The sequence below is a fragment of the Mchenga conophoros genome, linkage group LG5 (assembly GCF_057382185.1).
Source record: "Mchenga conophoros isolate Kocher_MC1m ecotype Shallow Benthic linkage group LG5, M_conophoros_male_GT1.1, whole genome shotgun sequence".
NCBI lineage: Eukaryota > Metazoa > Chordata > Actinopteri > Cichliformes > Cichlidae > Mchenga > Mchenga conophoros.
The window spans coordinates 27,927,287-27,943,178 of record NC_140530.1 but is presented as its reverse complement, the minus strand read 5'-3'; the positions used below and the strand labels follow the sequence as shown (position 1 = coordinate 27,943,178).

The 15,892-nt window shown below is 37.1% G+C and overlaps 1 protein-coding gene across 4 annotated transcripts in view; it reads left to right on the top strand.

The window, feature by feature from the left end:
- The window catches only part of grip2b (glutamate receptor interacting protein 2b), a 287,364-nt gene that overhangs the window by 127,164 nt on the left and 144,308 nt on the right, over positions 1-15,892 (top strand). Inside the window, exon 1 of one of the 4 annotated variants that reach the window (XM_085274682.1) lies at positions 11,638-11,776. The exons of the other annotated variants lie outside the window; for them this stretch is intronic. Coding sequence (XP_085130808.1) covers positions 11,722-11,776 — 55 coding nt within the window. The 5' untranslated portion in view covers positions 11,638-11,721. Of the gene's footprint in view, positions 1-11,637; positions 11,777-15,892 lie in introns of those variants that run through there. 4 annotated transcript variants of the gene reach the window in all.

Below are 15,892 nucleotides of genomic sequence, written 5' to 3'. Positions count from 1 at the left end.
TGCTGCCACAGAAACAGTTGCAGAAACATTTTTTTGTATTTATCATTTCATTAGATGAGATCAGTTGATATTTTAAGAAAAGGCTTCATTCTATACCACATTCTTCCCTTCTGTATCGACCCTCCTCTCTTCTAGTGCCAGGAGCCAGTCTGTCGCAGGGCTAACACACAGACAACCATTTGCACTCACATTCACACCTATGGGCAATTTGGATTAATCAATTAACCTATCCCCACAAGCTCCATGTCTTTGGACGGTGGTAGGAAGCCGGCGTACCTGGGGAGAACCCACGAAAACACGGAGAGAACATGCAAACTCCACACAGAAAGACCCCGGCCTGATGGTGGGATTGAAATCAGGACCTTCTTGCTGTGCGGCAACAGTGCTAACCACCGTGCTGCCACTTTGTGAACATTACTTTTTTTAAAAGCACAGTTACTGACAGCTCGATTATAAAGTTGTACATTTCAGTATAGCCCTGTTAGTTGTTTGAATCTACAGCATCAGAAAACATTTCCTTTCCGTCATGTGAGTGACATGACACACTACCAATGCTAATGGTGTAAAAAGAGTGGTTTGTCCACTGTATTTCTCTTTTGACTTTTAAGCTAGTAGTCTAGTTTTTTAAGATAGGCTGTGATGTGGTACTTTGCATTCTTCTCCAAGTGCTAATAGTCTTGCATTCTTTTGTGTTTTTCTCTGTACAGATGAAGTTGTGCTTTTTCATACCTGAAACACTGTGTGTTTTAGAATACAAACTTTGATCATTTAACCTGTAAATCTTAAGCATATTTTAAACAATTGTTTCAAATTAAACTAGCATCATAAATTCATAAAGTATGCCATCTTTCACTAACTCAAACAAAAAACAAAAAAAACATAATTTTAAGTTAAAAATTTTAAATGTCAGTTTAAATCATTTGATACTATTAGAGTCAAATATGTTAGCATTATTTAGCCAATTTTTCATATTTAGCTGGACATTAGAAAAAAATGACTGCAGCTTCCCAGGTGAACTCGTTTTATGCAGATTTATGCTTGGAGAAAAACATGTTCAGACTCATCAGGATAGTTAAATCAGATATTATGCATGTACCACTGAGGGAAGAGCGCAGCAGCTGCCTTCCTCTTTGCATGACATTAGATGTCAAGGGAGTATGGTTTGTTGTTGCATTGTAGGATTGAAGCAGCAGTGGGTGCTGTTGCTTTCTGTTGCATCAGATACTTAAACAGCTAAGACATGTTTGGAGAATAGAGGAGAAAACACTTAGGCGTAGGCGGGAAAGGAAGAAAAATGGGTAAAAATATTTAGAGGGGAGAAACTTTTGGAAAAAAGGGATGAGGAAGCACAGAAGCATTTCAACATGACATATGTCATTTGGCTAGATTAGATAAAATGACAGGAAAAATGATGTCAGGTAAATTACTCAAAGGGAAAACTGGGAAACTATAAGGGAAAAGAGACAAAAAGGAAAAGGAGAGACTGAGAAAAGTAAGTCTGAGAAAGAAAAAGGAGAACATTCATAACGAGACAATGAGGAGGAGGGACAAGGGGGAGAAAGAAGGAGGTGAAGAAATGTCTGGCATTTAGATGACAGATGAGATGCACAGAAGCAACAGGAGGAAACAATTGATTGAAGGAAAGGAAGATAATGGAGGACAAAGAGAAAGAAATCAATTTTCTGTCTACAAGAAGATGAAGGAAGACATTTGATTTAAATGACTTGAGGGAATTTTCTCAATACTATCCCGCTATCTATCTTGCTGTTGTTTTTATATTGTGTGGAATCACCAGATGGTTGAAATGGATAGTTATCATTTCATTAATTCAGTTAAATGAATAAACACAACTATGCCTTTTTGCCAGTGCTACACATTTGTTTTTGTAATTCTGAGTTCTGGTACATTGAGGGTTAAAGCCCATTCTTGTCTCCATTACTGTTTTGCATTTAATATACGAGCCTCCAACTTTGGCTTAGGGAGAAATCCTTAATGCGAAGACAGGGATATGTCAGTAAGCGAGCATGACACAGCATCAACATTAAACTTCTCAGCAGGATTAAACTATGACTAGCAACAATTTTAAAGTCATGCTTTTTACTTTAAATGAGTAATGGCAGATGCTTGCACCTCCGGAAAAACATCATCTGGAAAAGCAAGAATGTGCATTTAATGTTTGTATACTATTGAGGGACAAAAATAGTGGGTGCAAACTTTTTCCTTCACATTTTTTTTCTGTTCACATGAGTCAGTGAACTTTATTCTCTGTATGCTCCAAATTCAATTTCATTGCGGCTGTGATGTTTGAGTGAAGGTTCATGTTGGGCTCATTTCATCACTGTTCCCTATTGGCCGTTCAACTGCTTTAAGATTCCAAATATGCAACACTAATGTGGAGCTAGTGTTAAGATTTGAAGATGTGACCTAGTTTCAACACACACACACACACACACACACACACACACACACACACACACACACACACACACACACACTCAATTACACATAAATTCACAATTATAGAGCATACTTGCATGTACATAACCACAGATGAACACCCCCCAAAAATCTGACAGCCCAAATAAAGTACAAAAATGTGCATGATACAAGACACAGATACCCAAACCCAAAACAAAGATAATGACAGCTACGCACTTACAATGGTGACTGCACACATACACATTTAAAATAAAGTCATAGGTAAAACGTGTAGACAAGGTGTGTGGAAACATACATCTTTTTTCCATGCATTATGTTTGTGCCTAGGAACAGACAACACACGCCTCTCTGAGATTAGCATGGGTTTCTGTGAATTCGTGCTCTGAGATTAGCACTGATTTGCATTTCTGCCAAAACTAAAAAGGAAGCAGCTGAGAAAGAAAAGCTGCAACAAATAGAGATGATGTAAACTATCACATATAAGAGTTATGATATAGCTCCTAGCAGAAATAAATGCACATTAGCTGAAAAAGTCAAGGTGGCCTGTACTGCACAGCAAAGCCAGTTCCGAGCAGCAACACTGGACAATATGGTGAAGAAAACTATCACTCAATATACTTGAGTTTGTATATGAATAATGATCCCATCTTCCCATCTTTCTATTGTGTAGCTCAAACACATGGAAATATGCGTGTGTTTTTGTGCGCCACTGGAGATAGACACACAAAAATACATCCAGGATGCTGCTTACACTATGAAGATGCTGCATCCCTATATCCGTGTATGTGTGAGTGTTTCATGTAGAAGATTAAGCTAATGAGAGCAGAGCAGAGTTAATCCTGCTGCAGCATTCATCCCCCGATGCTTTATGCAGACCTCACACAATGGTTTGTGTGTGTGTGTTTGCTGGGTATGAAATGAAACGTGCAGTGGTACCAGATGACTGAGAGAAAGGAAAAAAAGAGCTCCCTCTCTGAACAGTTGTGCGACAAACATACATACACACAATAACCCATAACAACACAACATACTTTAAAAATGTAAAATGTGTGACAACATATTGTTACACATTTTTTATAGTGTTTTATTACTATTACTGAAGTTTCACACTTTTCAATATCTTTTTCTGTGGTCATTAACAGATGTTAGGAGGTGGAAAAAACACCTATTAACACATTTTTTAAAAACATATTTCTTACTGTCTTGCTGGCATTTGGACTTCAAAAGCATGCTGCTTTATTTACACTTTCAGCCAAAATTTCCATCCACCGGGTATTTGATTTTGAAAATTCACAAGCTGCAAACGTTTTTGATTTTTATGTTAAGTATAGAACAGGAACCCTCACTGTTTAGCTGCCAGAACGCTGCTTACGCAGTTTAGCTGTCAGAATTATCCAGCATTTGGTTGCTTGTAGGAGGACTTTTTTAAACCTGCAAAAATCAATACATTTTTTTTTCATTCTGTTGCATAAAACATGCTGTGGACTTGAGGCTACACTAGATTAGATCAAATGTGTTTCCCCTGCTCTATGCTTCTTTGAGAGAATTAACAGAGTAACCCCAAACTCAATTATAGAAGCATGAGAAAGTTTGTTAACTACCTTGCTTTTTGTTGCTATAAACAGAAAAAAGAGTACAGAAGAGGTGTTTTTTAAAACAAGAAATATGCAAATTGTAATACAAATGAATTGTTTTGACCATTGAACCACAGGTCATTTGCCACTTAGAAGGGGCATAATTTCCAGGGGGGTTATAACCCCCCCAATAAAATTATGAATTATCTTGCATAAATAAGCTGTTGATTTTCTTTACTCATTTCAAAATAGTTGCATGTTTAATCATCTGGGATTTCACTCAGATTTATTTATTTATTGTGACAGAGATCTTGACCCCCCCAATGTTCAGCACAAAGTTACGCCGATGCCACTTAGTACTTGTAGTGTACTATAATTATCCTTTATCATTGTGTTAGCTTGAATTTAAACTGGCATCCTTGCACATATCAATACTTTTTGCACTGAAACCATTTATGTGCTGCACTGAGAAGCTATATTGGCTCTTTGGTTTACTCTGAGGACTGTGCTGTTGTAATGATTTATTAAACTAGCTTCAGACTGTTAGTTCCTGCTTTTTTCATTGGATTGTGTACGCCAAGTCAAACTGTTCTTGAATTCTCAAAGATTAGAGGTTTGATCTCACTGCACTGAGTCACTATTTAAAGATAAAATTACATTTACTTTACCTTTGCATTTTTGAAAAGAAAAGCCATAGTGCCTATTTAGCTGATGTGTGAAACATTTTTTTTCAGTATGGTCCAATTAATTGAACAAGTGTGTTGTTACAGTATCTTGCTGTTTGCACATCTGCACTCCAAGTCTGCTGAGAGGTGATAAAGTGCACTAGCTATGCAGCAGTGCTGTGATTAATAACTCTGCTGAACACACACAAACAGAAGAGACTTTAATAAGAACCAAGAAATGTTGGATTTTGTTTCTATGCCTTTATGCAGTATGTTTTTCTTACGTAAACACATTCATTGCTGTTACCAGTTATCTATGTTCCACTAACACTTTTGTGCAAATTGAAACCAATTCTTTGAAATATTGGGGGGAACTTAGATATGGAGATTGTTTTTTTTGTTTTGTTTTTTGTTTTTTGTTTCACACATGGTACAGCAGTAATGCATTCCCATACACAACCTTCCTTTCAATTAAAGTAACACTGTTTCCATGCATGAAAAGGAGCAGGAAGAAGAATAAATTCTTATTGATACCTGCCCCCTATCTGTGATAATACAAGTAGGCAACCAAAATTACACTATGACAATTTTCTGCACAGATTGTTGAATTGGTTATTTGGCTAACTGCTTAATGTTATTAGTTAGACATAAGGGGGTTTACTGTATACTGATATCACAGACAATATAAAACAGCTTTAGGGTAAACAAAATAAAGGCAATATCTAAAAACAAATGGCAAAAAATTTGCATTTTATGTGGAAGACACCAGATTGCTGTAGGTTGCAAGTTAACATCTGGTCCTATAGAAGCCTATATGAAAACAGCGTTCTGACTTGATCTCCCTTGATTCTTCCTGCTGATTTCCTGGCCTGAGTCACTTGTTTTTAGTTATACTGAACAAAACATTGAGTCTGTTTGGTAAACCCTTGTTATTTTCACGGTCAAACCCACCTTTCCTCGTCATCCAGGTTTTTTCAACCAAGATATCAATGGCGGGAACACTTATTTTGAGGCTTCAAAATGGGACTTTGAAAACCACCGATACGTGCACGGTAGTTATGTCCTTTTTTTTACAGTCTGTAATTGGCATACCTATCTGTTAGAATCTGACAGACAAGCAATTTATAATGATATTCTTTATATGATAGTTAAATGTTAATATGTACTAAGATTTATATTGAATTATGATACTCAGTATCAATACACACAGTGCCATGTTGGAGTGCCAATGCATAACTTCACACAGCTCTGCTGCAGGCAGGCAGGCACCTAGCTTCTCACCGAAAGTAATTAATGTTCATAAGGCTGAACAATAATTTAGGAGGAATTTAAAGAGGTCAGTAAAGCTCCTGTTTCAACAACACTGAAGTATTAAAGTGTTTACATTAATGTTAACCTGGCAGGTGTACATGGTGTATGTTACCCATGTAACTATTAGCAGTTATGCAATAGCCACATTAGCCTGCTGCTATTATTTATGTAGCTGCTAGCGGATTAAGCTGCGGCAGAGCTGATTACAATGAGTGAATCCAGAATATGGAGAAGTAATCTGAGAAAATTAAACAATGAAACCTGGAGCTGCAGAATAAGATGGGTTTCAGGCCTGAATTTCAGAGCTAAGGATTGAAGACCAGCAGTGTGAATTGTGGATGAGAGAGATGCTGTGGGCAGATGTGAACAAGATCATAAACTTTTACAAATATTTTATTAAAATCTTTCTTATTTTGTACTAACCAGCTGTGAGGTCAGTTTTAAAATGCAGGCAGTGACCACTTCAACAACAGTGGGCGCTCTGTTTTATAATTGCCTTTATTTTAGCATAAGCAATGCCACACTTTATCCAGAGTTCAACATTGTCATAAAGCTCTTATTCTACAATATTTAAGTGATTTAGATGTATTTGGAATTGTACTCTTGTGCTGTTAAGAAAGTTCTAAAATATATTGTCTTCTGTAATGACATTATGTAATCTAATAATTTGAAAAAAAAAACCCTCTAAATTAATGCTAATGTCCTTTTTGCTAAATGCAACTTACAGTTGTGAAAATAAGTTGAAAATTTGCAACTTCTTCAAGAAATTACTCGTGACTTCTGTTTTTGCAGATTGGGATCAAAATCTTACCTGTGGTAACGGAAATGGTATAATGTAAAATGGGGTCTGTGCTTATGCCTGTTTCAGCAGTATTTCACAAACTACTCCAGAAACATAAACTTAAATGTGATTTGTATTCTCCGACATGATCAGCAAACAACATCGAGCGGATTACGGAATATATCAAGAAAAATAAATATTGGAACATACAAGGCATGAAAGACATTAAAATGTCAATGGGTATGTTTGGACTATCTGGAATAGTCCCAAAAAATCTGGTCAAATCTGATTATTTGGGGATTAAAAGCACTGACTGGAGTTTAGATGCCATAACATTGTAGACTCATTGTTTATTTATCCTCCTGACTACCAGGAAAAAAATCCAATCAAAATTTTTTTTAAATCCCCCAATGTTTGTAAGGTAATCAGAAGACTGAAATAATTTTTTCAGAAAAAAAAGTTTTTTATTTTTTAGATATCACATGTCCACTGCAGAGGACATTGGAAGGCCAAACATGTAAAACGGAACTTTGATGGCAAACAGTTGCTTCACCCCAAAAAAGAGGTAAACCTAAGAACAAGGTTAACATCCACAGACCAGCATCACTTTTGATTAATTCTGTTGTGTTTATTTGGAGTGATACTTCAAAAAGCAATTCCCCTTCTTGGAAACACAGAGGAATACCTTGCACTTTGTGCACATCACGTATGTTTTGCTCTTGCAGTTGGATCTGCGATATCTTGATACATGTGTTTCATCCACCATCTCTATGGATGGCACCATAGTGTCTCAGAGCTTCATTTGGCTGAGGTTTCCACTTTTGACGTGGGGGAGTATAGTCATCTACACTGTCATTTGCACTTCCTCCTTGAGCCTGAGTAATCAACTCTTCACCGAGAAGCAGCTTGAAGTCAAGGAGCTTCAGTGGTTTCTTCCCCCGAAACTGCAAGTCACTCCTATACTGAAGCCACGAGTTGGTGATTGCCAGATCAAAAAAGTGGAGAACTGCACGTACCGTCCATTTCCGAGCGAGAGAGGCCATCAGGAGGATATTTTGTAATTTATTTGTTTATTACATGATCTTTCTACGACACGCAACTATCACTTTTAGTTACCTAAAAAAGTATAACCTACTGTAAATATAAATAGGGAATAAATTATTTACTTATTTATTTATTATTTACTAAAAATAAATAAACTGAATGAAGTTTGTGTGTTCTGTTTCCTTGTATCTCCTACTCTTCAAATCTTTTTCATTTTCTTTTTTGTGTGTTTAGCCAATATAATATTCAGTGTGTGTTCACATTATGTAGGCAGATGTGTGGGTGTCTTCTTTGCCTGCAATTTTCCAAAGATGTGCATACAACTGGTAGGTAGTTTTTGTTTGTGTCTCTGACAAATAATAAGTAGAGACAGTCAAAAATAGTATGCTCTTTATTTTAATGATTTTTCTATCTGTTTATGTGTTTGTGTAAAGGCATATACACTGCATATACAAATGTGTGAAAAAATGAAGGAAGGATAATGTCACTGAAATGTGAAAAGGATGGACAATCGTGAATAATGGTTTTCTCTACCTATGATTGATTACTTCCACCGAAGAGGTTATGTTTTTCTTTGTAGCATTTACATGCATGCGTATCATCCCGGTATCTTGAAAAGTTTGTTAATTAATTCTGATAAAACTTTGTAATCATGACCCCAATCTACACCTACAATCTATTATAACTATGCTTACATCCACCAAGGTCCTTAATGTCAACTTTATGATTTATTATGGAAAATTAACAAAATCTTTTATGCTATATAGAGCTATTTAAAACTGTTTCCTTTTTTCAAAATGATGTCATTAATATTGAAATTGATTTCAGTGGGGCAAATAAAAAGTCTGCACATTGCGCTTGTTTTGACTACAAAGTACCTAAATTATTTCTAAAAAGAACAAAGAAATCAAAATGACTATATCCAAATACAATACTATTCTTTTAAAAGTCAATACTGTTGAGACAGTGATCTGCTATGGTGGAGCTCTCCGAGTGCTTCTTGTTAAAAGGTAACGCACTCAACTTTAAGTCAGGGTATAGGAGGGATGTCCTGCAGGTCACATTTTTGATGTTTTCTGTTCTGTGTGTGTTTGCTATGTAAATTGATAAAGTTTCTTATCATTCATGTTTGATGTTTAGTCTGTTATTTGACATGTTTTGTCTTGTTTTCCTGTCACCAGACTTATGATGCAGTTTATGAATATAGCAATATAATTCCATCGCCTGCATCCATTTCTGTTTGTATGCCTTTCTAGGAAGCTGATCACCATAGCAATGAGCAATGACACAATAATTTTTTACAAGGTTGTCTCTAAGGAATTATAGTCATATAGCACTCATTTGTAAATGTATTTTGAAGGAAACATTGGGGTTTTCAACATATTAATGAAATGTTACCAATATTTGGTGACATGCTGCTGATACTGTGACACTAAATATTTTCTAAAAGCATACAAGCAATACAGTATGAACCTAATTAAACTTGTTATTGCTATACTCAAACAGTCACAGCATTTAATTAAGGTAATTAAAGGCTACACATTTAGTCTACAGTGATATGATACACTTTTTATGCTGCTTATTAATATGAAACCAAATGCAATATTCTTTCCCTAACCTTGACCCAAGTGTTTTTCAATGCATTATATAGTCCCAGATATAGTTCACCATGAGAACACCACTAGAGGTCAGAGCCTTTTTACATTAACCACCCTGCATATCCTGCAGTACATGCAGTATTCCCTTTATTCAAAAAGATGATGCCTCTGAACAGGAACATCTTGTATCCAGCTTTTGAGACGGCACAGTTTACTTGTAGAATATATCGGTGTCTATTCATAATGTTAATACAGTTTAATATTATAATAATCCTGCTTTCATAAAGATTGCAGTCTTCAGTTTTGGTGTCATTATATTATAATTATTTACTGTTGCCTATAATAACAACATTAAATAAACAAAATAGGGGTCAGAAAAATAAAGTTATTCATCCTTAAAAAATAGAAGAAAATATCATGGACACATGTTTTTTTTCTTCCCGCTAAATCAACAATCCCATAAAATCTATGGAACAAATAAAAGAAAAACTGTTCTATCGATCCTATCGAGTATTTGAAATAAAAACAAAACAAAGTCTACAGCCTGAAAGCATTTACTCTAATTAAAAAGGCTTCAACTACAAAGGCAATGTAAGAAGGGACACTGAAATAGAAATTTCTTGTTTTGTAGCTATCTATATGTAAAATATCCAGACCAGAAAATCAACATAGTGTACCTAAAATAGACTGTTGCTATGTGATTGTAGATCCTCTCAATATATCACTGTGAGAGTGAGCTGAATCCTTCAGATTGCATCTTTTAGACTATAAACCCAAACTCTGCTTCCTCCCTTCAAAACTTCATCAGAATTGAGAAAATGTGTGAGCAGCCAGCCAGTCCTTATTTGCAGAGTGTAATGAAAGTATAGGTTAACAAACACCCCTCTCCTTCCTCTTCTTTCTTCCCCCTTGCCCACTCATCCTCTTCACTCATTTGTTAGACATTACCTGTCACATCTTCTGTATCACCTCTCTGTAAGCCACCTCTCATGTCTCCCCTTTTCATCCTCCTCTTTTCTGTGGGCTGTAATCACTGTCTCCTCTTGCATGACACCGCAACTAAACGGCTTTACTCTTTGCCCACTTTCCTTCTCTCTTTATTCCATCTGCTTTTCTCGCCATTCTTCTTTCATCATCTGTTCATCTGCTCACATTTTTCTTTGTTTTCTCTACTTCCTGCCTCGCCACTTCTCCCGTGTTCACTTCCTTGACCTCCCCTTTCCTCCTTATGCCTCAACTGTGCCCTCAGTTTCAGCCTCTTGCCATCATCCTTTGGCTCCGCTTCTCTTCTAATACCCTCATCCACCTTCTCATCCTCCTCTGTCCTGTCTTTCTCTCTCTATTCTCCTCTTCCTCTGCTGATCCCAGGCATTTGCAGCTTTGATCTCGCCATCATTTTTGCCCCCCACCCCACCCCGTGTTACCATGACAGAGAAAGATAGAGAATTGTTTATGTAGTGCAGAAAAGGTAATGAGAGAGAAAGAACGAGACTGAGGAGTAAAATGTCAGTGATTTAAAGAGAATTGTTGATTTCACTGATTAATTTCAGTGAAATCAACCTGAACAATCTAAAACTGAAATATAAAACTACTTTCAGCTGCTCTCTTATTCACAAGGGGTCACACAGCAGGTAGCTCCACATGTTTGATTTGCCAGATTTCTTTATGCTGGATGCCCTTTTGGATTCAACCAAAAGGGATAGATTAGGCATCTATTCATCTATCCAACTAGCTAGATCAATAGATGGTGGTACTGTAATGCCTTGTCATGTTAAATTAGAGTAATTTCACAAATATATAACAGCATTGTTGCGGTTTCTCTGCTCCTACTTCAGTTACAGGAATGTTGCAGTATTCAACATTTTTAATAATTTCAAATAGAAAGCCAGAGGAAAAGACTCAAAACACAAAAGACAGAGATCAGATAGCATGGAAAGGAAAAGAGAGGAAGGAGAGAAGGAAAGAAGTAACATGGGCTGCACCGAGTTTAAATATGAGGGTGATTGAGAGAGGGAGGAGAAAGGCAAGGAGGCAGCTTAATTTCACACTACTTCCCACACAGAAAGAGAGAGAGAGTGAGAGACAGAGGTAAACGACTGGGGGACTCGCTACTCCCTCTCTCTATCCTCTCTTTGCCATGTGACCGGCCGGAGCTCTGATACTGCTCTCTCTCCACTCAGTTACTCTCTCTCTCTCTCTTTCCATCCTTCGCTCGGCTCACACTATGTCTGACTGAGGAGGAAGAGGAAGAGGAGGAGGGAATAGAGGAAGAAGGCAGGAAGAAGGAAAAGAAAAAAGAGAGAGAGAGGATGTTCTCTGTATCGCTTAAGTGCCGCTTAGGGGTCATCAGACGCCGAACAAAGGGTACGGTGTGTGTGTGTGTGTGTGTGTGTGTGTGTGTGTGTGTGTGTGTGTGTGGTAAAGAGTAGACTTCTGCCAAACATGTTACCACTGTGTGTGCCAGCTGTACGCTGCTCTCTGTGTGTAAGTGGTTTTGATGCTTGTTTGATCATATCTTTGATCTGTGTCATCTTTAATGGATTCATTTGCAAGTATGTGCAGTTGATATGTGGTGATGTGGGACTGCACTCTCATTTTTTTTCTGTGTGTTTAACTGTTGTTTGTGTTTGGGTCCTTGCAGGTAGATGCTTGTGCGAGTCTAGTAAATTTGCATGTCAGGACGTGTATCTGTGTGTTTCTTAAAAGGAAAGTATGACGCTTCCCTCCTGCTGATTTGTGTTATTTTTCTATCTGTCCTCCTTTCCTTCTTTTTCTTCTTCTTCTTCTCTTTTCGCAACTTCACTTTTTAGCCTCCATTTATTTGCTTTAAATGCTGTTTGCAGGAAAGCACTGAAATTCTGAATAAGCTTTTTATTTAAACTGACTTATGTTCTAACTGTGCTAATTTTCTTTGCCGGTGCTGGGAATAATTCAACCAGTTTTCTTCCTTACACCAAGTCGTGCTAACCAGCTTTTCAATAGGTTGCTTTTCTGTGTGTGGACTAATTGACAGGGGTGTGAGCTCTTTAGCACAGAAATAGTACATTAGGTAGTTGGGACCATCTCATGCCAACTTGGAATAATGTTTCTTTGTTCGAGAAGTCTGCTTAAATTGACCGGCATTAGCTTGTTTGGTGTTTGATTTCAGTTTAAAAGTGAATACAAGTTATTTAGATTTGTTCAAACTAATTATGTAAAAGATAACAGATCATTATCGAAACTAGCTGTTGTTAACATTTCAGCATATTGGTGTATTTCTGTTTGCGATAAATGCATATGCTGTGCTTGTGCTTCTCGCCTTTAGAGCGTTATGGGTGTAGTATCAACTGTTACCAAACACATCTCGCATCCATAGGCATGTTCTACAGTGTACGATAGAAAATGAGAACCATAATGGTTACAGCATGTGAGTGGGAGAGAAAGAGAGAGGAAAGAGAGTGAGACTGCTGGATAAATGCCAGGTCATAAACTTTTATGACTGAATTATATGAAGATCATGAGTCTTGTTTGAATTCAACGAACTCCCTCAGTTTAGAGTTTTTATTATTTATCACAATTTCCCCAATAATGTGGGAACTGAATGAGCGAGTATGTAGGTTTGTCTGTTTGCAGGATGGATGTGGGGGTGTGCGGTCATTAGATTGTGTATGTTGCTTTTTCCTCTACCACTGGCACATCCTGGATATGCCTTTTACTATAATTTCTATTTGCCTGGTGTCTGAAGATGAAAATTTGTTGGTATCTGAATCTCATACACTGTATCTCTCCTTCTATGAGACTGTTTTTTGTGCATTATGCAGGACTAAGCCATTAAACTAAAAAGGCACATCAAATTGTATAATTTACTACTCCAGATGAAAATGTGCACAGAAGCATGAAAGACAGCTACATCATGTAATCTGCGCTCAAAATTTCTATCTGCATTTGCGTAAACACTTCCTGCATAGAGTTTCCCATTTTTAGGTTTCGAACCAGCATCCTTCCAGTCTCAGTGCAGCCAGTCAACATTTAAATTAGCTATCCGTACACCACTTCATGTTATTATTTGAGCACTACAGCTGACTAAACCAAGTCAAACCCAATATTCTTCCACTGCTGCTGAGAGTCAGAACATGTAATACTACTTCTTAATGTTGTCTTACTGATATCTTTGCCATTTCACTGTACTATAAATAGTGACTTCTATAACTTGTGTTTACTGTTTACCGGAGGGGAAAAGTTGATATCGCTGAGCTGTAGGCTTTTGTAACTAATTTGTTTCTATATCTGAGTTAATTTTGATTGATGGGTTTGTAATGCACCAAATATAGTTGTCTTACAACATGTAATTACTACAGCAGGAATACCTGTGTGAGTGTGCTGTTGGATGTTTCATGTATGTCATATATTAGAAATGAATGTTGTCCTGTTTTATACTCATGAGCTCCTGTGTGTGAGAGAGAAAGACATACATGGTTTAGTTGCTGTTGAAGCTTGGGGCCAGTTTGTTTTGTGTGGTGAAGATTGATCTCCAAATCTCTGTGAGCTACTGGGACCACTAAAGTCTCTCTATCCCTTTCCCTCGTTCTCTCTCTTTCTCTCTGTCTGTGCTTGCTGACTTTCATTATAAATGAGGCCACTGCTCCCAGTATGAGGTATATTTGTGTGGATCGAGCACATAAAGTGAGATCTTTGGTCTGTGTGAACAATGTGCATATAGTGTATATATATATATATATTATTTGTGTGTGTGTGTGTGTGTGTGTGTGTGTGTGTGTGTGTGTGTGTGTGTGTGTGTAGACGTGTGTGTGAGGCATGTATCATGAAACACTGTCTGACTGAGTGCTTTTGTGTGTTTTGATGACTGATGTTTATTCTAAATGGAGAGAAAAGTGTGCAACAGAGGATGCGCCCTAATACAGCTCATTAGTCGTCTCACTATTGACTGTTCAGCATTTCACGGAACCGCTACTACTTAGCGTTTTTCCTCAAATCCAATTACAAAACCTAACGGACAAATTACTGTTACTGAAATGACTGCTCCAAATATTAACTTGCATTTTACCAGTGTTTTCTTTGAAATGAGGAAAAGATGAGCAGTTTTTCAAAATTACGTATATTTGCAAATAAGGGTGGAAAAGACTAAAATTAATGCTGAGCAGAGCCAAAAGCTAACTTAGCTTATCACAAAGACTCGTGCCTGTCTTTATAAGAATCTAATTCTCGGCTGCAATACTTGATATCATTGTTTTTTGTTTTTTCCTTCTTCATTCTTTGAGAATTTCAACTTTGTGCCGGTACATTCTTTTCAGTTATTGCCGTTTCACTGTTAATGTTCAGCCTAATTGTTCCCATGTAATCTATTATTTTAAGCACTTGTATAAGGTTGCACTAATGTTCCTTTTTCTTCTGAAAATGTTATTATAAAATGTGCGAGAGAGTCACAGGTGTTTTACCCATTTAGCACAGCAGCATATTGACTGGTGTGCTTTAAAAAGCGTTGCTTTCCTCTCAGGGCCAAGTATGTGTGAATCTAAAGGAGGTCACTGAAGAATGGTGTACTCAGCAAACTCTTTTTTTCTGGGTAAAGCAGACTGGGGGCACAATTTAAAATTTAGTACTTGCAATTGGAGGTGGGGTGTGGATGGGGCAAAACACAGTATTGTTATATGGAAAAAAAGCTTTATTGTCAGAGCAACATCTTCCAGCTCCAGGCTGATATGACTTGTGTGGAAAAACTCCCATATAAAGGATTCATCACTTAGTAGTAGGTGCAAAAATCAATAGAGCAGAGGAGTCCCTGGTTGTGTTAGATAAGTGGTTTGGACAGTTCAGAGAAATCAAGCTCCCTACTGTATCTAAATGAGAATCCTAATCAGCTTATTACTTCTTCCCACTTCTGTGTCATCTATGATCAGCTCACATTCACAGGAATCTTTGATTTTATATTATTTGCAGAGAGCTGCTTGTGTTAGCTGCTAGTTTTATTTGGAACACCACACCTTAAATATACTGTACAGAAAGAGCAGCCAAGCAATAACTATTTATAAAGTGCTTTTCATAGACAGGAGTCACACAGTGCTTTAGAGAAAATATTCTCTGAGATGCTACAAAATTGTAAAAAGAAAGAAGAATATGTTTAGAAGCAGTACAAGAATCAAAGACAAAAGTACAGTGGTATAAAAGATGCTACTGAAATGCTAAATAGATTTGTCTGTAGGTGAATTTTAAAAAATTCCTCCGAATCAGCATACCTTTCAGAGAGGGAGAACAATCATCACATCCCCCAGGAGACATATATTAAACTGTAAGACTTTTTAAACTTCAAAAGACATCATTAAATATAAACTTGAGTGAGTATAAGATGTCTTTAGCACCGTTGTCATAAACGTATTGCTCAGCTGTTTCTGTTTGGATGAAACAATTTATTGGATTCTTAAGTGATTCGTCACTCTGTGAAGGTGGAGGTTTCCCACCGGTGATCACAATCGAAACTGCAAG